The following is a 24,438-nucleotide window of genomic DNA, read 5'->3' on the forward strand; positions in this document are numbered from 1 at the left end:
GCATGGTAGGCTGGCTGAATTTTTTATTACTGTTTGTGTGCATGTGCAGTGCAGTGTTTTCATCGGTGGGCGGACGCTTGCTGGTGAAAAAAGGCAGTGAATGAATGCCACGTAGTCTGGAAAAAAGATGGCACTTTTGGTTTATTCACTTGCAGAATTTTACAGCAATATTTTACAGCGCTCGCGACGAGGCGCAACTGTGAGCCAGTAAATATTTATTTGCTCAACGCACTGGCGCCAACAATTGCGTAGCCGCACCACCTTCGCCTTCGCAGGCCCCGTCCCAGCCTTGTGCGCAAACATCTCAGTTCTTCTCTGCAAAGCTATGTACATTACAATGGTGCTCTGTGGCCTTATCTGACCGTTGACCCATTAAACGCAATCAATGTACAGTATAAAACGTATGGCACTTAGACAAAAAAAAAAAAAAACACAATTGAGCATAACAGATAAAATACCATCCACAACTACAGTTCATTTTGAGCACTCTCGAGGAAATTGTACACGTCACTCACTCCCAGCCTGCCTCGCGGGCGTACATGGTGATTCAGAAACAACACGCTCAAAGAAACAGGCAAGTTGCAGTGTTCTCGTGTTCCCTTCTTTTAAGTACGCTCAACGAGAGATGATAATTAATTTACAATGATAAAGAACATTCAGGCACGATGGTGGGTAACAGGCGGGTAGGTTTTTTGCATCGTTGTCAAAAGGCACTTCACATTCATCAGTCTATGGAGTGCACGGTATTTATAATAATATCTGCGATTTTACGTCCCGAAACCACGATATGATTACGAGAGACGCCGTAGCGGAGGGCTACGGAAATTTCGACCGTCTGGTGTTCTTTAACGTGCATCTAAATCCAAGTACACGGGCCTCTACCATTTCGCCTCCATCGAAATGCGACCGCCGCGGCCGGGACCGAACCCGCGACCTTCGGGTCAGCAGCCGAGCACCGTAACCGCTATACCACCGCGGCGGACGCACGGTATTTCTCTCCGTGCATCTTTATGCTCGCAGTTCATTAAGAAAGGCCACTGCTAAGAAAGGCACGCTTATTCTTTATTTTCAATTTCTTTTTCTGCATTTTCCTTGTTTTTTCGAACTAGCTAATATGAACATTCATAAGGCACCTGTTTTGATAAATGCACGGAATATCACCATGGCTCAATGTCTGCTTGCTTTCTAAGTTGTGCCGTAATGCAGCAGCCGCACCACAACGAAAAAAAAACACACACAAAACAAAACAAAACGAAAAACCGGGGGAGTTTTGATACCTTTTTAGCGTTCAGAGCCAAGACTAAGCGCGCGGAATGTTCTATTATGCTGACACTGTTTGCTGGGTGTATAAACGCCTTTTTACAACATGAACCCGGGGGCTGTTTAGATAGTTTCGAACATAACAATTTTCGCATCAGGCGACGGAAGGCGCCTTTGATAGGAAGAAAGGAAAAAAAAAACAAAAAGAAAAAAACACGGGAAGCTAACGTCAGGCAATGAAGACGCAATTTCAGCGCTATTTCTGTCCATTGCACGTATTTCTATTCTACGCGAGCTCGACTAAATTGAATGCTGGACCTCTACGTGGTAAAGCAAAGAAATGTACTCGGTATCCAACTCTTTAACTACGTTTCGTGTAACGATACTATGATTCTGTAAGCTGCACCCATCAATGCATATCTGAGGCAACTAGAAATAATCTGTCGTCAACGACGCCTCTCTTAATCCTTTTCTTGGTTTTTCGCATTTTTTTCACGCTGTGTATAGCAAAGCCTTCGTAAGCTTTGTAGCAATTCACTCATATTGTAGGCTCACACATTAGGGCTAATACATTAATTTTTTTCCTTTTTTTTCCCTTTCTACTCTCCCATTCCCCTCCGCACGCGTAGTGCAGGTAACAGAACAAAGCCAACTTGAAATCAATGCCGTTCCCTCCCCTCTTTCTTTTGTCCCTCTTTCTACACTAACAAATACAATTAACAGAACTGCAGTTATCCACGTTGACAATAAGTGGTGGTAGTTATTGTGCGTACGTGTGCGCTAGTATGACTTTTAAATTGTTCCGTTTCCTCGCAACCAAACGATGCGGGAAATCCAATGCCATCGAATAGATCGATCGATGAACAAAGGTGGGAGGAGAGAACGGTTATTGCTGCATACTGGGAAATGTACGTTACAGGTAAAAACATTCTCCGATGATACATTCGACGATGTCCGATTTTCTCCGGTGGCAAAAGTAGAATAACAAGAGGAAAGAAACCCGCATCGTAATGCGAATGAAACAGCAGGCCTGCCAACAACGCTGGCAATGTATATGGCACGATAAAAAGCTTCATGCATGAATCGCTCGTTTGGAACGGCGACTGAAAATTTGTACGAATTCGCATGCATTATTTACAGGCACATCGTGAGCAATTCCGTCCATCTGTATAAAATTAATTCAAGAAAGACGTGTTACAAAGCATGTTCTGGACTTTCTGTGTCGTTTTTTTTTTCTTTTTTTTACGTCTTCGGCCTTTCTCTAGGTGAACTAAATCTTTACATTAAAAAATGAAATCGGGAGATCTTGTACCACTTTCTTGGAAAAGAGCCTCGTCAACAAAGTAAGAATGCTGCGCACTAACAGAAAAAAAAAAAATCTAGGCACTCGTAAGCAGTGTCTGAAGCGTGCGGTCAGCTCTCTGGCACGAGTACATATTTTCGTTAGGGGGCCCGCGCATGAGAAAAAGAGAAATGACTCGTGACGAATTCGTGAATGAACGTGACTCAACAACCAAACAAACAACGAACAACAACATTCAATAAAGGGACACGGCCGCGAAGAGCAGGAAACGTAACCGTGGGGGGTTAACACACTCCTATCTTCTCGCGCAACACAAAACGCAGCGCCGCGCTTTTCTCGAAACACAACGCGCGCTGCGCGAAACAACCGACATGGCACTTGATGAATTCAGCAAAAAAAAAAAAAAAAAAAAAGAACAAAAATCCCCAGGATAACGCCTGGAGCGCGGAGGGGCACCACCAGCAGGAACAAAAACTTTGTCGAGTGACGAGCTTGATATTTTGCAGTCTCTCTCGTGAGGCGGCCACATCACCAACCGCACACGTCATAACTACGATGCGACAACGACAAGGTATGCACGATGAGGCGCGTCACTGGCTCTATCAGTAAAAAAAAAGGGGGGGGGGGATCCCGTAATGTTCACTTCCACAAGCTTTTCTGGATCGCACGTACACTACAAAGTCATGGAAGCGACAGAACGCGGGCGACGAAGAACTTGGGGTCTTCGCAAGTTGCGTCCGGGCGGCGCAGGCGCGCTCCGCGAGTCGATGTGTGCAGCTCGTTGTTACGAAGAGCGCTCTGCTGGTGCTCGCGAGGATCACTTGTTCTTGGGCTGGTGCCTCTTCATGTGCAACGCCAAGTGGTCGGAGCGGGCGAATGAGCGCTCGCAGATTAGGCACTTGAACGGCTTCTGGCCCGTGTGTTTCCGGTAGTGGCGCGTCAGCTCGTCGGAACGAGCGAATCTCCAGTTGCAACCGTCCCATTGGCAGAGGTATGGCTTCTCACCTGCGATCGTAAAAGGAGAAAAAGAGCAGAAGGATCCATTTAATTTGACGGGATGATCAACAGTAATACTGTGACTTGGGAGAGTTGGTACATATTTTGGACGAAGGCAGCGTGATTTCGACGAAGACAGGATACACGGAGAAACACGGATGAGCGCCGTCTGTGTTTCTCCGTGTATCCTGTCTTCGTCAAAATCGCGCTGCATTCGTCCAAAGTATGATCAACAAGTCGTGCTAGGTTTCAGTTGATGGGTGCATATTAGAAAATGTCTCTGAGACCTGATTTAATTACGTTCTGTGCCGCTTTCTAAACTATTGGTACCTAAGCTATTGGTATCAACGTTATATTGTCTCTGTGCGATTATACGGGAGATGCAGTGAATGTTCCCATGTTAATAGTGATCCGCATCAAACGCACAGGTATCACGCACGCACGCACACGCACACACACACACACGCACGCACACGCACACACACACACACACACACACACACACACACACACACACACACACACACACACACACACACACACACACACACACACACACACACACACACACACGCACGCACGCGTCAAAATTACAACAAACGCACGTTACCAACATAGGCTACAATATTAAACTAAAGCTCGGCCACTGGTTTATTACTCCTATACTGTGATCGGCAAGCATCCTTCGAAACCGCCCGCTCTTCCAACTTCGTAGACCACGTTGCGATTGTGTACAGTCCTGACCCGACGGATGTGCATCTTTTGTGTGGTGCTGAAGCACTAGAAGCACCGACAACCTTTCCTGCTTCTTAGCATATACGAGTTATCGTCACTTATAGGCAGGGTTAACAAGAGTGGCGGCGTGCCTTTCCGCAACTGTGCTGTTAACTGAATCGCATACGTGCAGAAGAAGCAAATCACCAGCACTCACGTAACTACGTTTATTCGTGGACAGATGTTACCTGCGCCCGAACCAAAGACGCCACGAGGACAATTATTCCATTCCGAACGGAAAGTGCACGCCCACGTTGTCACTGTTGATGCTGTTTTCAATAGAGAGCGAGATGACCACAGACGTAGAAGAAAAAAAAAAAGAGAATCTCTAAACCACTGCTTTCTTTACCTTTCGCGATGCACAATAAGATGCGGTGAGATTTGAGAGACAAAACAGTGTCCATGCATGGAGGAGCGAGCGGCTATAGCCACCCGCTCGGTTATCTCCTGGTGTATAGCCGACTAATGCAGGGCTGGATCGCGTCCGTTTGTACGACTCCCAAAGGACACGGCGTGCCTTCTATTTTCAATCTCACCTCCCGTCCGAGATTTCGCCCGTCCATTCAATCGATACCAGCCTTCTGCCTATTACAATAGAAGGGCGCGCATCGTATATCTCACTCCTCTGTCAACCGCAAAGTGAGCCGGACCAAAAGAAGCGCGCGTCACTTTCGCGCAGCGCCTAAGAAAATAAAGAGAGAGGGGGAGAATCTGAGGTTTCTTACAAAGAACGGACGGCGAAACTACGAAAGTTGGCGAACGCACTGGACCCAACTGTACGTCCTCGCAGAATGGAGCCCTAATGGAATAATGTGGTTTCTATCGGGGATACATGGTGGTGCGCGTAGGTCTGCGAGCTCTATACCTCGCTTTGCACTTACCTACACTTCCCCCCGTTTCACGCCCGATTGGAGACTTTCTCTGGCGTGACGACTCGCCTCAGCGCATGCAGCGTCCTTCGTCCTGTTGCTTTTTCGTTCTCTTCCCCACCCGCCCCTCTTAATTTGTGCCCACGATTTCTTTCCCGTTCCGTCTTTGATACGTGTTCCCTCAATGAACACCCAATCGCTATTTTTCCCTCCCCAATCTTCTGTGTCGGCGAGATCGGGAGAAATAACAAGCTCCCCCCCCCCCTTCTTTTTTCCTTTCTTCGACTGCGACGCCGGCCGCGAGAGAAAAAAGCCTACGACGAAGGCGTGCGCGAATAGCGCGTAACCGCGCGTAAGCGAAGGAAGAATTACGGCATACGGATGGCAGAAAATCGAAAGCGGAGTGCACTCGCCTCCGTCGGAGTGAGTCGCCCCCTGGGGAACTCCCACGGTGTTCTCTTCTTCCCCTCTCCCTTCCCTTTTCTTCCCCTTCGATAGTGCCACGACGTAAGCGTCAAGGTCACAGTATCTTTACGGTCTCCAGCCGCATTTTACATAATCTAAGCCCCCACAAAAAATCAATACAGAAGACACAGAGTGAGAAACGGCGTGATCGTCTCCCTTCTTAGATCAGCTACTCCGCTGGCAAGAGGAACCCCGCCAGTCAAATCCATCCGGTCATTACCGGCTTATACCAGAGAAACACGTGATAGGGAAGCAACGCTTTCTGTCGAAGCACGAATTGAGGAAACGGCTCGTCACGCCCGGTGCCGGCGATTTTCACGAAGTCTGTATACCGTTGTGCCCGATGCATCGCAGGTTTTCTTTCCCATCACCCAAATGTTCTTGTTTTCCCTCCACACGTATTAATACTGAAGCATATTCGGGACAACTCCATCGACACTTTGAGTAGTTGTGCGGGAAAATAAAGCAGCGCTGCGATTCACTACCTCTGCATCGGATTGTACAAAGCATGTGCCACTCCCTAAATTAACGTTCATAAGCATGCAAGAGTGCGAGATAAATGGAGAAAAACAATTTACGGTACGTGATACGTGCCAATTCAAGGCTCGGCAATCACTCTGCATCACAAATCAGACCTTAAGCAAGGCCTGTGATCGAGCTCCTGCTCGCACTGCATAGTGAGTGTGTACAGCGTTGAAACGTGCAAATAACTGTAGAACCGTGTGCCCCGTATCAATATCCATCCTTATTTCGGATGCTCATTTTGAATGGCCTGGGGTTTGCAATGACCTGGATTTTTACGTAACGATCGTCACCATACTCATCGAGATGAATAAAGTGAGACAGGGGCAGTGGCGTTTCCGTGACCAACATTGCCTGGAAGTGCGCCCGCACACTGCCGACGCTCGCCTTCGCTTTGACAGCCAGCGGAAGCTTTGTACGCGACTATGACGCGACATCGTCACTTTAAGATATGTCGCCCAACGTTGTCACTCCAGCTAAGCCACGGAACAGGGGTGTTGAAAACGGTAGCGAGCGCAGGAAGCGTTTATTCCTGTTCTTTGTATTACGTACACCGCGTTAGCTGACACAACGGGACCGGCTTAAGTAACAAGAGACGTAATACTGCCTGCTTGCGGAGCGGGCCTAATGCTGGGCTATGAGCGTGGCTGAAGGATGCGTCGTCAAAGAGAAAAATATGAAAAGAAGAAAAAAAAAAAGACTGGAAACGGACACCGAGCAGGGGATTAAGGTCACTTTCCGGCTGACCGGCCTGCGGCACGTCATCTCGGCACGGATCATAAGCCGTTAAGATTGTGAAATGGGGCGACACACACAAGCTTCGCTCGAAGCCTGTCACTGCTTCCCCGGCGCCGAGTTGGTCATCGGAGCCCTGCACGAGCGACCACCGCACGCGCAACCTGGTCGTCTCAAAAAGCTACGATGGATGCGGTGACTTCCGGAGCACGATCAATGGGGCTGCAGCGTTTACGACTGCCGGTCAAGGCGATCCGCCGCCTGAGTAGACAAGAGGGGTCGGCCAGCCATGGTTCCACTGTCCGCGCCGGGGATCGATCAACGAGAACAACGGCCGCTGGACAAAGGATCTCTCTATGCCATTGTGAAGGATTTCACGGAGACCTTTTAGCTGCCGACGTATGATGTTACATATTACGTCTGGGAACAACCGGCTTATGTAACCTTAGAACAGAATCGGCAAGCCAGGGTCACGTATATCCTCCAGAATGGACGCAGAAGGCACTGGTAGACCGTGCACCTCAACACTGCTTTATGACTTCCCTCTTTTTATTCGGAGCGGCCGGACGTCTAGATTTTCTTGCCAAAGTACGAAGCGTCAATATCTCATTTCTGCACCGTTACAGTCATGCTCACGTAATCGGCTTTTTCAAGTTAAAGCAAGATACATTACTAGTAAGTTGGCGTGCATGAGCGCCGAACTGTGCGGAATGAGTTTTGCATAACTATGCATGTAATGATTACGTTGAAGATGGTGATAATGATGATAACGAAGGCACAGGCGGGCACGTACCAGTGTGTATCCTTTGGTGGGCCTTTAGATGAGAGCTTTTTGTGTACACCTTCCTGCAACCTGCGAGATAACGAAAAACAGGCAAAGAGCAAACTTAGTGAACATACTTCCATATACAACCTATATGAGACTAATTTTCTCCGCCGCGACACGGCAGGGACTCTACTTTTTGCGCCCGGCGCAGTCATGTATGTATATGCACGCTACAGCATCGGCGTAACCAAGCACACAAAGTCACGTCCGAGAAGAACGCTGGCTCTTTCTCACGTAAAACAAAACAGACGAGGAAAGAGAGTTAGCGAGTGCCGCCGCGGTCACAGCCCCCGTGGGGCAATTTCATTTCATCGTTGGCTCTTGCATGGCGCGCATACGCTGTAGAGAACGTCCCGATCTGGAAGCAGGGTGGAAGAAAGGTGAAAGCGCCACGGTGAGCAGAGAGAAAAATGTTCATTGAGAAAAACTGGTTGCTAAGAATGCGCGTGTAGCCTTCCTCCCTGCGTGATCCCCCTCACCAGCCCCTCGTAGTCAGCTTTGCTGAAGCACGAATCGATCTCAGTCCCTGTGGCCTCTGGAATGCCGACGAATCTTCAGTCGTGGGGGCAAGATAGAGAGAGGGGGGTGTTACGCTGTCTTTGCAACGAGAAATAACGAACCAAGTGGAAGGGGGGGGGGGGGGGGGCATATCGCTTATACGGACGTGTATAGTATACGCCCGAAGGTGAAGAGGGAAGGGGGGGAAGCGACTTGGCCTCTTGCATAGTCACTACGCAACGCTCGCACACACACACACACACACACACGCGCGCAAAAAAAAAAAAAAGAAACACGTACACACACTACGCTTTCACTGCGCGCCGTCGCAAGGCAGGTAGTAAAAAGGTAAGCAGCCTCTCGGAGGTATACGATCGGACGGGGCGAGATTGGAGAGAGGCTTTCCGACGGCGCAGATGTTTCACCCGAGGCCATGTTTTGGCTGTTTGCTTGTCGCGCGGGCTCGCCGCGCGGTCTGGGCGGACCGCGAACCAAGCGGAGGCCGGCCGTCGGCGGGGACGACGTTCGCCGCGACGCCTCCGGAACGCCGCGGTCGTGTGCGTGCGTGGCCGTCCGTTTTTGTCTCTGCATTGAAGGCCCGGAGGGTGAGCTAAGACACTGATGCTTATCGGCGGCCCCAGCTCAATTTGCGACGTTCAAATTGCAGTTCTGTCGCGGTAGGAAGAGAAGGGCAGGGGGGAGGGGGGGGGGGGTTAGATGTCCGAGCCGAGCTGTGCCTCCTCCTCCGTCGTATTCACCGTGTGGCAGGTCCCAACGCTGCCGTTGCTTGTTGCTTCTTCTTCCGCTCGTCGCTCGCCTTCGTCAGCATCTCCCGTGTGTAGGCCGCCGCGCTCCGCATTACGCCGCACTGCCCGAGGTGACCGGCTTGTCTTTAATAGAAGCACTTTTTTATTTAGCTGGAAATATGGAACGCTGCTGTGTTGGCAGCGGTTATTGGTAGGCGCAAGTTATGCGAAGAATGAACGGCGCGTGCGCGATCTATCGTTCCGCCCGCCGAAAGAAGGGGCGGTCGGACGGCAAGTGCTGCTCCGTCGGAATGCGCCACTGTCGCTTTTCGTCGTCGGCGTGTTGGAACTGTCTCACCGGGATACCGGCATTCTTTCTCGGCTTCTGTAATGAAGGCGGTTTCGTGGGTGCCGTTTCCCGTGACCTTGTCGCTAGACGCGATCGTCAAAGGGACGGTTCGTGTTAAAATGTAACACAGGTTTACTGTGCCGTAAGTTGGTCGTACCACCGCTGCGCGCCTCCGGTGGCTAAACGTACACCAGTCGCTACAGACTAAGCACACGCATTTCAAGAGACTTTTTTTTTTACATATACATGTAAGAGCTACGGCGGTTTGGTCCACTAGCCCGCCTAGCAATGCAGTCGAAATGAACGTGAGAGATAAAAGAGAATTGTAAATAATTCGTTCGCATCATCTTAGTAAGGAATGGTCACTAATTTTTCGATGCTTATAGTCCTACATAACAAGAACGGCCTAAATATATGGAGATAATCTTTTTTAGCGCATAATAAATGTCATATGTTAGAACTATAATATTGAATTAAATGTTGTGCAAATAAATGGTGTGTTACACGCTGCGTACGATCGTCATTTTGAAAGGCTGAGTGCACTAGACGCGGGAAAATAAACTTAAATACGTTAGCTGTCTTTCACCACATCAGTGTCATCAAAATGCCGCCAAATATAAGTGTGCGGCCTTTATTATTATTGTTACTTTTGTCGCAGCGGTGCAAACTCCACTAAGCGACCGCCAAGGGAACATGTATTCGTAGCCGTTGTTCTCCTTGTTCAAATTATGTTCCACTTTACGCAATGGCAGTATGGCTTTTATTTTTTATTTTGAGGTCGCAGGATGTCGTTAAATGTGGGTTAGTAATCGCCTCATCACACAGCTCTTAAGTTTGACTCACACAGCCAGTCACTGCCTTCAGCACACCTAGTGCACACCTTCAGTACACCTAGTGTACAGTTGTCTGAGTCATTCTCCTGCGTATTTCGGCCGTAATCTTCAGTCCAGATAACGCATTGCCACATCTTATGTCGCGTGTGGACACATTTAGCCAGAGATGACAGTGTTCCCCGTTACATCAGCAACTCCTCTGTTTTTGTAGAGCCCTCCAGATAAGTATGAACCTTCGCTTTAACGGTAAACGAGACGCTTCTGTTGTTCTCTCCGGAAAGCACCGAGCTCCAGTTACTAGAAGCATCGGTATAACGTTCCTCTTTCCTCGTATACGTAGCCTTCGAAGGCTATGAAGACGAAATGCCAAACAAGCTCAGCCTGAAAGGTTTACTATTTCAGATCGTCATTCACATTTTTCTTTAAGCGAATAATGTGAATAACTGTAAAACAAACGCGAAGATCGATTCACCGATTTCGCGGTCAAACTGCCACAGCGACAACGCCAGCATGCCAACCCGAGGCGTGTCGGCAGCGTATTATACATTAGAGGCTGATATGCCCCTTTGAATTTCTTCTACAATTTCGAATTTTCTTCTTTCCACTTTTCTATGTCATTTTTCCTTCTTTCTTTTTGGAGCTTGTAGACAAGCCTTGCCAGGCTAGAAAATACAATCATTTGCTAGTTCGCGCCTCAATCTCTGGGTGTTTTTCTTTCCTGCAGTGTAGGTGGTCCTGGCAGCGCGTTATAAAATGAAGTCATGAAAACTAGCCCTCTCCAAGCCTTATTGGTATATATTTTGTAAGCAGCCTTGTACAGTCCGGTCCTCTGTTAAAGGGAACACTTGGATTAGCACCTTTAATATTTTTGGCCCCCTAACGGTAAGTTGATGTGGAAATGTCAGAACTGTCAATCACCACAGTAGTATTATGCAAATCGAAGCCACTATGCTTTTGCGAGAGAACGAAATCCGGATACGTCACGCAAGTGTTCCCTTTAACAGTGGACCCATCTGTACATCAGTTACAACACTTAATACATTTTACGAGCACATAGAGGAAGAGAGAGAAAGATAAAGGAAAGACAGCGAGGTTAACCAGAAGAAACATCTAATTGCAGTCGAAACAGCGGTTCTTGACCCACCTTGGAAGTCGCAGTGGTGGATCCGTCGCTTCTCCAACTCGGGGTTATTTCGCTTGTTGTACTTGGGCCGAGGAGGCTCCGTTCCGCTGGCGCCTGTGGACGTCGACGGCGGGCACTCGGCCGGGTACGGCGGCGGCGGCGTCCTCCGCGTCGAAGACGCTCCACCCAAGGGGACTCCGTCGGTGGACGGGCTCCCGGGCTCCGAATTGGGCGGCGTTGGAGGCATGCACGACACCCGTGCCATGGAGAAATGCGGTCCCCCGACCATCAGCTTGAAGTTTGTGGGGGGTGCCGCGGCGGCGCCCTGAGGCGAGTAGCCACCGCTGGGATAACACGAGGCCTCCAGCCCTTGCCTGCCTACGGTCCCATACTGACAGGGCGCCAGCACGGATCCTTCGGTTTTCACTATGGGCACGACGTCCACCGAATGAGAAGGCGCAGCCGAGATGTCCTGATCGCGGGTGTTGATGCATGCCGAGATGTCTTGCCACATGTTGAGGGAGCCCGCAGGAAGCGCGGGCGGCTGGTGGTGAAGGTGTTGTTGATGTGGCTGGGGTGGGTTGGGCTTGGCGAACATGTCCTCAGACTTGGGCGCAACCGATGGGTAGAGCCGGTAGTCAGTCCGCACGTGCGCTGTCGCTTGCACAGGGTACCCATGGTGGCGGCTAAGGTAGGCCGCGGGGGATGAGGAGGAGGCGTACGCGGCGTACGACGACGCGTTTATGCCACCGTCCGCCGAGGGATCGACCTGGTGGTCTTCGAAGAACTCGTCCACTTGCGAGGCGCTCTCGCGGCGAGCCTTTTGCTGGGCGCTCGCCTCGGAGAGCCGCTGTTGCGCCCAATCGCCGTTCCGCTCCATGTAGCTGTCCAGATCCTGCTTGACGGAACCCTGCGAAAATGATGATAGTTATGTAACACATGTGGCGCACGTGCTTAAACGCTGGCTGTTATTTCATACACTGCCGCGAGCTATACGACGCTCGCTTGGTAATGGCGTTGTTGAGAACGTATTCAATTCAGCGCCCTCTCATTATGCGCCGAATCGCTGGTCGTTCGTCGTGTCACCGCGAAGCCTTGCACAGAGCATCTCGTTTCGTCCGCGTCCCGATCGCTACGCCAGAGTTGCATTCAAATAGTTCTCCCTGTAGGCTTTCGCGTCCAACGAACATGCGTATGGTCTTCCTTATGGCATTGCAGAGCTTTAAGATGGGATTGAAAATTCATAGCTTTGCATAGGTGCAAGGCTCACCGACAGCGCTCGTATTTTCTTATTCCAACGCAGTGTACATTAGACAACGTCTGATCAGCTTGCTGACACTTACTCAAGCGGTAAATGGAACACCCCAGCATACCGTGCCATTCGACCGCTGTCGTCGCCATCTTTGAGAGAACATGATAGGGACGAAGAGAGATGCACACATGGGCATATGAAATCATAACGTCCACCAAAAAAAAAAAAAAGAGAAAACATGTAACCGGACTAGCGAAAAGCTACACGTGCCAAGTCTCGCACGCGCTTTCACGGAAAAAATGTCAAGCTTCCAGCAAGGGTGCGTGCGCGAGAAATCGCTTGGCGTATGTTGCTTTTCGCGTAACGGTGACTCTACAATCATTTTTCATGTTTCCTTCTTTTCTGTGAATGGTATCGCATGACATGTAATGTATCTGAAGTAAAATTTCTGTTGAAAGTCCATGTACATCTTTCTTCCTCTCTGTCTTGTTCGCGCTAGTGAAATTGATTCAAGGTGCTATAAACTGTTTCCTTGTATATGCTTTGGTCGTAATCGGTAGGTGCGCAAAAATATGTCACACGAATGTGTAAGGAACTGACCGTGTTACCGGCATTTCCCAGTAACTTTGTTGATAGCTTTTTCATAAGCGGCAGCGTAACGTCTTGTTGCTGTGTACACCTGATTGTAAATAAAATTTTGTGTCCTTACTGTACGATTAAAATGTCGACAATTTATGCATCTAACGTACTACAGTCGCGCTCACTATGACTTGCAACACGGGAGTGCGTGGCCTCACTACTTCAAGGATTGCGCATGGCTTCAACTTGCCCTCATTTCCACAACTAATTGCTATTCTCTCACTTGGGGATTATCCCAAATGAGAAAATATTGTTTAGCTGAGGATATGAGGGCTAGTTGAAGCCATGCGCATTCTTTGAAGTATAGTGAGGCCACGCGCTCCCGTGTTGCAAGTCATAGTGAGCGAGACTATACCTGAAAAGTGAACACGAAAAGCGTTAATTCCTCAAAGAAGTAGGCGTCGATTGGCTGATATATTATACAAAAAAAGAAAGAAAATTTCAGTCAGTTTCGTGTAGTGAAAACCGTCAGACAGCAAAGCTGTAAGCGTGTGAGTATATGCGAGGGTAGACTAAGGCAGTTTAGTCTCATTTCGAGCATCATCATCATAATCATTATCTCAAGCATCATCATTTCTTTTTATTTATTTATTCACTCCCCCTCTGGTCACGTGACCTGCGTGACTACCACTACCACTACTACTACTACTACTACTACTACTACTACTACTACTACTACTACTACTACTACTACTACTACTACTACGACAACGGCACAGGGTATTCGTTGTAAAAAACACTGAAGGAGAAACAGACTCTGTAATTTTTCTTCGTAAGACTCCCATGTTTACGCTTCAAGCTTGCGGTGTTTATTTACCCCGTTACGAAGATTGGCGCGCTCCAAAAACAGTCCTTGCCCTTTACTGAGAACGATTCAGGAACAATCTAAAACGCTGGAACGCACGAGCCACCTCACGGAGAACACGTTGTCTGGCTGCGACAAGCACACACGGCGGACCTTCAAACATCCTCCTACTATCAGTGACTCAACGCATAGCCAAGATAGCCCGAGGCCATAGCGAGCTTCAAGCGACACGACCGCATCTACTACGCCAATATAAGCGCACCCTGACTCACGTCGATTGAGACAAATAACACCTGGCGCGTCGCTTCTCCGAGGCAACGTCGACTCGGACCGGAAGACGAGAACGAGTTGATCATGCCCCAAGCGGCAGGATTGCTCGAGGCTCTCGCCGCACGGCTAAACAAACGTTACGGTTCAGTCGCGTGGGCGGTCGTGCTTGTTCAACACGATGCGGGGGACACGACCTCGTACAGCGCTACTCATAACATGCTTCGCGTCGCGAAAGGCGGGGAAGCCTGGATGACCTGTACCGCATGGAACGTGTTTCGCGACCGTCTTTTCCACGAAGTGACGACACGCGTGGGTTCTCTGGCCCATCTGGCGCTTCCTGCATTGGACGACGCGTGGACGACCACAAGAAGAGCCGATGCAGCCGCAGGCTAAACAAGAAAAGGCTGTGCGCTGTTCTTGCGCGAAAGTCTGCGCGTTATGGCTTTTGCCACATCCTGCTTAGCTTTGTTGTTTTCGGAGTTGGCCATTTCGTTGCTTCCGTTTACCAGCCGGTCGTGTTTAGTTCAAACGACCTCCGAGGGGACATATGATTAGCTACAATGATGAGATTTGAAATATATATATATATATATATATATATATATATATATATATATATATATATATATATATATATATATATATATATATATATATATATATATATATATAAGGAAGAAAGTTGACCGCGTATCTACGTGCTTCGCTGCAAATGTCGTCGAAAGACCTGGCCTGGTCTCATCCGCGGCCACCCGTGTTGCTGTTCCCAGGGCCGCTGCCAGGTGGCAGCACCATATCGTCGGCAGAGGGCTTTTTCATGCATAGCGTCGCATTTTCAGCGCAGCCTAAGAAACACTATAGGGTCTTTAGAATTACGTATCTACGTATTTTCTAGTAAAGGAACACACCACCTAATACTAACGTATTGATGTTGCGCCTCCGATATGCGTAATATTTGCTTTTTGATCGACAATGTTCACGAGTATGAACGCAGATACCAGTTCAAGATGGCTGGGCGTTCAGCGAGTGCTTAAATTTTGGCCGAGTGGCTGAATCGTGTGACAGAGATAGATCAAAATTTCCGCGTTCAAGTATCCCAAGAAAGATATCTATCGTCTTCAAAACTCGACCGTGTGACAGTTGACGCTGGAATGCAGCGACTAATTAGAGGTTACTCTAATACAAGTAATAAGGGCAGTGGTATAATTAACGGGCAGAAAGAAGGTATGTATAGCGATATGGTGCGTGACACTAACGAGAAGTGATGCATAGTACAGGTTGGGAAGAAGAAGACTCGTCGCCGGTCAACAGCATCGCCAACGCTCGGCGTGCTGGGTTTTGCTCGGCTCGCTCGCCTCTCGCTGCTGGTCGCTGGCATCTTTCTGGACGGTGCTCTGCCCTGACTCGCTGTGTTTGTTCATTGAGTCACTGTTAGTTGATTAGGGCCACATACTGGGGAACAGGGCAAGTCGAATCAGACCAGGAGAAGCGACTGAAGTGACATACTCGGCGTTAAACCCTAGGGTAGCTTATACGTATCGATTCACATCATTTAAAACAACGGCCGATTTAATTTAGGGTTTGATTTCAATATGCACGATAATCAGCGTTTGCGAAACATGCAGGCCTCTCTATGGCCGCTACCGTGGCGTCTGACGCCAGTGCACTTTCGCGAAAGCAGGGACTCTGGCATCGTCCGTTCATCCTAAAATAGGCAGAAGAGCAGGAAAATGCAGATAGATTAATTATGCAACGAAAATCGGGTTTGTTACCGTCCAGTGAGCAACGAATGGTGTTATCCCACTTAGTGTCATCTTTTTATCAAGACAGTTTTATGCATTGACTCACAAAATTAAATAAAGCGTCAATGCATTTGGTCGCACACTTTGGAAATGAACCTCTCGAGGCTGCATGCATGGTGGCGTCCTTATAATTCGTTACATGTTGATATCGTTTGCAAGCTCGCTACCTCCAATTCGTAAATTGTAATGCGGCGTAAAGCAATGATTTAGATCGTAATTTGTGAACTTTTGTTAATTAATCGATGTACGCGTTTCGAATTCTCCTGCAACTAATGTCCCCCTCTTCAAGGAATACACATCAAGAACTATAATTTATACATCTGCGGCAAGCTACTTCTGGAAATTTTGTATAGTTTAAATAAAATGAGATGAACAAAAAAAAAAAAAACACCGGGCATACTTCATATCACCGACTGTGCGATAAGGTATACGCTTCGATTCCTCAGGTTTAAGCGAACATGTTGTACACGGGGTAACACAATTTTCCGAATTCCGTGGGTAGAGCTAAATATGGAAGTGTCCTATAAGCAAGCTCGAATATCGAATTAAGCAGGCGATGCAGGGTTCTGTGCGTCCTTGGCCTTCCTACATTTGTGATTAAGAGCGATGAATCAGCAGCCGGTAATGAAACGTGCAGAGAAGAAAGAATGAACACTTGTATAGTCGGCTGACTACGACTACTGAGTCATTCCACCCGCGCGCGCTATCGCCATCCAGAAGAAAATAGCGTTGTTTCTTTCTTTCTTTTTTTTTCAGAAAAAGGAACTCTATCAAAGAAAACTGGCGTGTGGTTTTATTGTGCCTCGGGACGCATCAGCGTCATAGACAGCTCTGAATGATTATCAGTACAGTTTTTAGTCAGCAATTATACTTATCAGTCAGCAATCATACTAGTATTCGTTATTATACGGCACGTACACGCCCGTGTAAGGGGCAGTGGGTGATTCAACTCGTGACAGCTTAGCCCCTTCCAAATATTAGTACGCTTTTTCGTATGACTCTAGTGGATTGTGGCAAAAGTGGCTTAAACGTTCCGCACGCGATCGACGAAGGCCAGGAAATTTTTGTAACCGGTGTTACTTGGGATTCTTCCCGCGGTGAGGTTGGGGCTGTTTTTCGGAAGATTTATGGGCATGCCCGTAGAACTGTACTTTGTCTTGTTTTCCATGTCACTACGTGAATGGCCTTCTCCCTATAGAAGCTATTTTCTCTATTTTCTTTTCGTTGCTATAATTTTCACACATTTTATCACCTGTGAAAAGGAGTAGCCAGCACTATATTAAAGCGCTAAGATGTCCTAAACAACATATAATATAAATAATCGGGAGGATTGCTCAGTATTCAAGAGTCAAGTTCAAGATGCAATACCATCAGATTCGGCATGTCCTGAGCTTTGGTGGGCGATGAGCAAACAGCATACAAATAAGCGAAATTCATCGTTGCATTGTACGACCTCTACTACTTCCAATGATAAATTATGACTCAAGGTACAAGCCTATGCTAGCATAGCCAAGCACTGGCCACAAGTATTCACATACACCTAATATTACATTTTGGGATCTCAGACGGCCAGTCTTGCGATTCTTGTGGTTATACAAGCACCTTCCCTGGCTCAAGCACGCACGTGTGTGGGTATCCGTTTCGAGCCTAAAGCGTTGGGCATTCTCATGACACTATCGGCACGAACACATTACTCCTAAAGTGCTTAAATCCGAAGCGGTGTAGCCAATGAGATGTGGCTATCAAACTATGAATACGTCGTACAGAAGAAACAAAGGTGACCGTAAGCGACATCGACAAGTGATAATACCTAATGTGGCGCCCAGGCCAGTGCCATGCACTGTAGATCTGCACGCAGAAAGCCGTCTTTGGTGTTTCGCATTTCAGCCACTTTATCTCAGCGCCGGCACTTTGTTCTCGCGCCTCTTGAGGAGCCTTGTTCCGAAGCCAAAGCCGGAGACATCAGCCGATGTCGCAACACGGTTCCTTCTTGGATAACGCTTTTAAAACAGACAAAGAACACAAAGGCGCCCACGAAACAACAAATCTACGAAGCCATTAATTCGACGCAGCGGGAAACGTTGCCTCCGACGCAAGTTGCGACCGCACCAGCTTCTGAGTTCGCTTTTGCTCTCTTTAGTTTTCCAACCGATCCGCTGGCAGCCTTCAGCACCGCGAACCCCCGGGTCCTAAACGGCTGCCCTTGCAAGATGTTCTCTTCTATCGCCCCCTTCGCCTCCATTGCCGAAACACCGGAAACGCGCCATCGCTTACGCGGCGGCAGCTCAACTCGAAGCAGTGCAGCGCCCCGAAGCGCCTGACACGGTGCGTTGAAAGTGCTGATCGAGGAGGCGACACATCTTCGGAAAGCAATTCTTCGTTCTTTTTTTTTTTTAAATGCGAAGCATTTCTTAGCGAACTTCTGCGACTTTGAGCGTATCTATCTATCTATCTATCTATCTAGCCGCCTACGACTTTGTGCTCTCCTGGTCGCTTGGTTCATCGAATGTGCACCAAAATTGGTATGGCGTAACATGACTGTATAACGAACATAAATGACAAGTCATAACATGAAAATCATGACACGTATGTCATGTACAGCATGATTTACATGCTACGCTCATGGTGCGCTGACGGCCGTTTCGCTAGTTTGATATACACCAAAAATGGTATCTTGCGACGTGACTGTGTGACGAACATAAATAACACGAGATAACATGAAAATCATGACACGCATGTCATGTACAGCATAACTTACGTGGCACGCTCATGGAGCGCTGGCGGCAGTTTCGCTAGCTTGATCTACCCCGAAATTGGTATTCCGCGACGTGACTGTGTGACGAACATAAAAACTCGAGTTAACATGAAAATCATGACACGCATGTCATGTACAGCATGACTTACGTGCCACGCTCATGGAGCGCTGGCGGCAGTTTTGCTAGCTTGATATACACCAAAATTGGTATCTTGTGACGTGACTGTGTAATGAACATAAATAACACGAGTTAGCATGAAAATCATGACACGCATGTCATGTACAGCATGACTTACGTGGCACACTCATGGGGCGCTGGCGGCAGTTTCGCTAGCTTGATCTACCCCGAAAATGGTATTGCGCGACGTGACTGTGTGACGAACATAAAAACACGAGTTAACATGAAAATCATGACACGCATGTCATGTACAGCATGACTTACGTGGCACGCTCATGGGGCGCTGGCGGCAGTTTCGCTAGCTTGATCTACCCCGAAATTGGTATTGCGCGACGTGACTGTGTGACGAACATAAAAACACGAGTTAACATGAAAATCATGACACGCATGTCATGTACAGCATGACTTACGTGCCACGCTCATGGAGCGCTGGCGGCAGTTTCGCTAGCTTGATATACACCAAAATTGGTGTCTTGTGACGTGACTGTGTAATGAACATAAATAACACGAGTTAACATGAAAATCATGACACGCATGTCATGTACAGCATGACTTACGTGCCACGCTCATGGAGCGCTGGCGGCAGTTTCGCTAGCTTGATATACACCAAAATTGGTATCTTGTGACGTGACTGTGTAACGAACCTAAATAACACGAGTTAACATGAAAATCATGACACGCATGTAATGTACAGCATGACTTCCGTGCCACGCTCATGGAGCGCTGGCGGCCGTTTCGCTAGCTTGATCTACCCCGAAATTGGTATTGCGCGACGTGACTGTGTGACGAACATAAAAACACGAGTTAACATGACAATCATGACACACATGTCATGTACAGCATGACTTACGTGCCACGCTCATAGGGCGCTGGCGGCGGTTTCGCTAGCTTGATCTACCCCGAAATTGGTATTGCGTGACGTGACTGTGTAACGAACACAAATAACACGAGTTAACATGAAAATCATGACACGCATGTCATGTGCAGCATGACTTACGTGCCACGCTCATGGGGCGCTGGCGGCGGTTTCGCTAGCTTGATCTACCCCGAAATTGGTATTGCGTGATGTGACTGTGTAACGAATATAAATAACACGAGTTAACATGAAAATCATGACACGCATTTTCCTCAATGACATACAAGACGGTGTATGCAGCTCTTTGCTGGCTGCTTCGCATTACATCGATTCCCACAACGCGTGGGATCTGCCGGCTTTTTTTATCTCTCGCGTCGCGGTTCATTCGAGCTCGTTTTCTTCCTCTCTCGGTGTTTCTCTTCATTTCTTGTCGCAGTACAACCTTCTCGTTGCTTCGGCGCCCTTTCCAACGCGTTCCCCGAATCCGGAGCATCTTGGTTTGAGAGAAGAGCCACTTCGCATTCGAGACACGCAACCAGCGCTACATGGGGTCTGCCTCCTCGAGTGTGTGTGTGTGTGTGTGTGTGCGTCGGCAACGAGACAAGGCCTAGCTATACGGTGGCTATGCGCGCGAAGCTGACCCGTTCGTCCCACTCTATCCAGCAGCGAAAATAGCGAGAGAGCATTCATTCATATTTTTTTTTTCTCTTAGTTTTCTTAGTCTTCTGCCACCGTCAACCTTGCTCGGCTCATTATTATTCTCAGGGTTCTGAGGCGCTTTTATTCCCCGCGCACCTTCTGTCAAGGTCAGAGCACGGCCTCACGTATATGTACATGTGCTGATGGTTGCACGAGGAGAGAAGGACCCCCTAGTGAGCGCGTTTCCGAAATGCACATTAGACGGGACGAGACAGATCGCTGCGTTCCTCAGTTGTTACTTGTCGGAGCGCGTAACAACGGAAACGCATTTCGAGAGTGCCCGACTCTTCGTCGTATCTTCGCAGAACAACGAAAGGTCTCTTCAGTGCGTAAGAAAACTGTCACGCCGCTGAAATAGGGAGAGGGCTGTTGAGAAGAACCTGTTCTGGAGCAGTCATTAGCTTTTACTGCGCGAGACGGAGGAAAACAAGATCACGGCCGATACTTGGACACGTAATCGACCACAGGTCAGGACAAGGATGATGCGCAATGTTTCACTCTCATCTTTAACGTAAGCCAGACTGAACACAAATATCGGATTCGATGCTGAATAGCCCGGTAGTTCTGCTATCTCGAAATGCATAGCGCATCTAAATCGCACATCTGAACACAGATTAAAGAATCGTGGTCGCGGGGCCTTGCAAAGCTGCATGCATCTCATGGCAGCAACCTGCTTGAATTCTTTTGTTGACTAACACGGATGCTGGGTCCCTTGCCCAGTCCATCGAAAAGCACTGAACTTATTGTTCGCATACACTGAATCTATTGGTTTTATAGGCAGAACTTCGAGGCTTCAATCAAGAAGGTGTGTGTTGTCTTCATAAGTGTTTTTTCTTTCTTTTTCCGTATTTTACATTAACTGTCGAGACTCTATCCATTCATCGCACAGGGCAGCTATTACAACACCTGCCCATTATTAACTTGTTTTTTACATATCTTTCTGTTCACACCCCTTCTAGGGCATTTGTTCCCCTCCTCGCCTTTCCCTGCAGAATAGCAAAGACAATAGCAAAGACAATACGCTGGCTCAACGTTCTGCTGAGTCAAATCAAGCACTCCTTACGAACGAAAATTTGTTTGGTTAATCATGGCCCCCAATTCATAGCGACTGTCGCTACAACAGAATTATATGATCGCAACAACCGTTGGTAATTGGATCGCTGACCAGGCGGGCCATCTTTCAGCACCCGCGTAATACAAGCGGCTCCACGGATCGGGAGTCACAATTCTCGATTCACGGGACGCAAATCGTGCCCCTGTGAGGAAGGCGTTCATGCGATGGGAGTATGCACTGTCGCTTAGACGGGCACACTTTCGGGAAATGTTGATCGGACCTTTTCGGGCGTTCTTCTCCTCACAATCACATCAATGATGCGTCAGTCGTTCTGAACTGGCTCCACCGCTCGCCCCGCGATTTATCTCGCAGGGGCTGGCTCCCTCCGGCGAAACCCTGCACATCCCCAAAAAAGGGTGGCGTGGCGGTCTCGGCGACACCAAAAATGTACCGAGACACGGCTGAAAAAAACCTGCACTCGGGGTCCAGTTTGCCCAAAGATTTTGGTGCCGTTTCGCCGGGTGGTGGCACAAAGAGAGAAAACGCGCTGCCCAGCGGCCAGCTGGGGACTGCCGAAACTGAAGCGTTGTAAATATGTAGAGCAAAAGGGCGCACACGCTGCGCTGTCCGTCGTTCAAGGCCGCGGCACGGGCACAAAGGGCTTTCTGCCGCGGCGTCCAGCCACGGGGTCCGCACAGCGCGGAGCCCTTTCAGGCCCGGCTGACCTTGTGCGCTGCTGCCAACGCTGAGAGCGAAAGCAAAGACGAACCGGAAAGCGACAATGGATCTCCTAGTCCGTTCTACCCGGACGGGCACCGGAGGCATACCGCTGTGCTCGGAAGACGAACGGAAAAGGGTCAGTGTGTTTGTGGGTTGCCCCCGCTCGCAAAAGAAAAGAAATAATAAAATTGGAGCATTGCTTTCCAGGAAGGGTACGCGGTTCTTTACGGTACGGCAGGACTTCACTTGCGGGGTACAGTGAAGGAGAGAAACGGGGTAGTAGTAAAAGAAGAGCAACGTAAACGAGCCGCGTTCTTGTGTTCGCCGTTTCGTGAATGGGAGCGAGAGTATTTGATGGCATGGAGAAGGAAGTGGCGAGGAGGGGGAGGGGATGGAAGCGTGCTGGCCAACGTCGATGCCGTATGCTTCGCGTATAAGCACGTTCAGTCAACAACAGTAGTGTACCGGGGGCTGAACGAACGGCTTCGTGCCCACCCGGAGCTCCCTGGAGACTTTCCTCGGCCTAACGAAACGAAGCCGAAGCACAACAAGCGTTCCCCCTACACTTTTGTGTGTTCCTCTACTTTGCACGTAGGCGCGCTATCGCTTCTTTCTTTTTAACTCCACGTGCACACGTGGCCGAGTAGCTCGCTGCGTAGTTACTGCCAGGAAGAAGGAAGTGTGTCCACGCGCGGCGAAGAAGAAGAAGAAAACACGAAAGCAGCACGAGAGAAAGAGCCGCGTAGTATACTACACAACCGTGCGAGTGTGCGAGCACCATTGGCGCCGCTGATGGTGGTGGTGGTAACGTAGTGGCACTTCGTCATCCTGACGCTTTCGCTCCGGGAGGGATCCAACGGCGCTAGTGGCCGCTCTCACTATACTGGGACCCTTTTTCCATTCCGCGACGACTCGCGTGCTTCCCTCTGTGCGTGGATTTTATCGCTTACACGCATCACCCCGTTGCGTGCGGAACCCCGGCGAGCGAAGGCTCTTACTTTTCTCTTCTCTCGTTGGGGTTTTCCTTCATTCACAATCCTTTCAGCCGGAAACTGTGCCAGTGTAGTTCCGTTTTCCTCGTGCCCCCACCCCCCTTCGCCTTCGTCTCGCGATCTCTCTGTCGTTTTTTACACTTGCATAATAACGACGTTCCGTCTTTCACTTCGGGCCCGCATTGCCTCTGAGGAAGCTTCGGTGCCGCGCGTTCCTCCCTCTCGGAATCGAGGCTCCGGGCGAATGACGTCAGCGACTCGCTCCATATGTCGAGCGAGCTTGCTGATGACGCTCGCATGTGGTGACTGCCGCCGACGTCTCTCGACGAACGTTCGGCGGGATGCAGGCGGCAATCATCCCGCCCGGACGACGAGCAAGGACGACACTCAACCCCTGCGGTCGTGGTGGCTGGCAGTGGTCGAGCGCGCGCAAAATGCTCGAGCGGAAACTCCGTGCGTGCATCGTCATCGCTTCCTTCTGTCGCGACGGCGCATGTCTGCTGCAGGCCTTCCTTCCGGCGAAGGGGTTGCACGTTTGCGCAGACGTGAGGAAAGGCGTCATTGACTACTCCTGGACGTTCATTACGAGACCAGCGCGAGTCGCATTAAATGCGTTGCTGCGTTTGCTTAGGGAAAATGGATTGAACGACACATTGCGACTGAGCATCGGATACTGTTTTTCTTTGCTGGCCGGACATTGACTGTCATAATGGCTTTGGGGCGCCTCCACACACACTTGTCCTATTTCGTTCTTTTACACACCCCTTTCCACGACATAAGCACTTCCTAGAAGAGTGGAGAGCTCATCTGGTTAACTTCCCTGTCTTTCCTTTGCCCGTCTCTTTCTCTCATTACGAGGCAGAAACGAAAACACCCAACTCATCTACAGACATCACTGAAACATACTTATCCGCAGTTTTTCCTCGGTTATTTCGACACTGTATGGGCAGCGACACGCGTCCTAGACGTTATGTGCACGTCGATAGAACATGCGTGTGAGGGAAGGACGCGTCACTAATTGCCAGGCGGTTTTTATTCATTGCAGACTCGGTCGTGACCGAGAAGGATCGCAAACACGCGGTTGGCATCCGTTTTTCTCACGTGCTGTCCCGCGGTG

The 24,438-nt window shown here is 49.1% G+C and overlaps 1 protein-coding gene across 2 annotated transcripts in view; it reads right to left on the reverse strand.

The window, feature by feature from the left end:
• Nucleotides 1-120: 120 nt before the first annotated feature.
• LOC119382666 (Krueppel-like factor 5) overlaps nucleotides 121-24,438 on the reverse strand; it is a 73,672-nt gene continuing 49,354 nt past the window's right edge. For both annotated transcript variants that reach the window (XM_037650465.2, XM_037650464.2), the window contains exons 3-5: nucleotides 11,321-12,209; nucleotides 7,718-7,777; nucleotides 121-3,568 (exon numbers count right to left, since the gene is read on the reverse strand). In XM_037650465.2, coding sequence (XP_037506393.1) covers nucleotides 3,381-3,568; nucleotides 7,718-7,777; nucleotides 11,321-12,209 — 1,137 coding nt within the window. In that variant the 3' untranslated portion in view covers nucleotides 121-3,380. The remainder of the gene's footprint in view (nucleotides 3,569-7,717; nucleotides 7,778-11,320; nucleotides 12,210-24,438) is intronic.

Source organism: Rhipicephalus sanguineus, chromosome 2 (assembly GCF_013339695.2).
Source record: "Rhipicephalus sanguineus isolate Rsan-2018 chromosome 2, BIME_Rsan_1.4, whole genome shotgun sequence".
In the NCBI taxonomy this organism is placed as follows: Eukaryota; Metazoa; Arthropoda; class Arachnida; order Ixodida; family Ixodidae; genus Rhipicephalus; species Rhipicephalus sanguineus.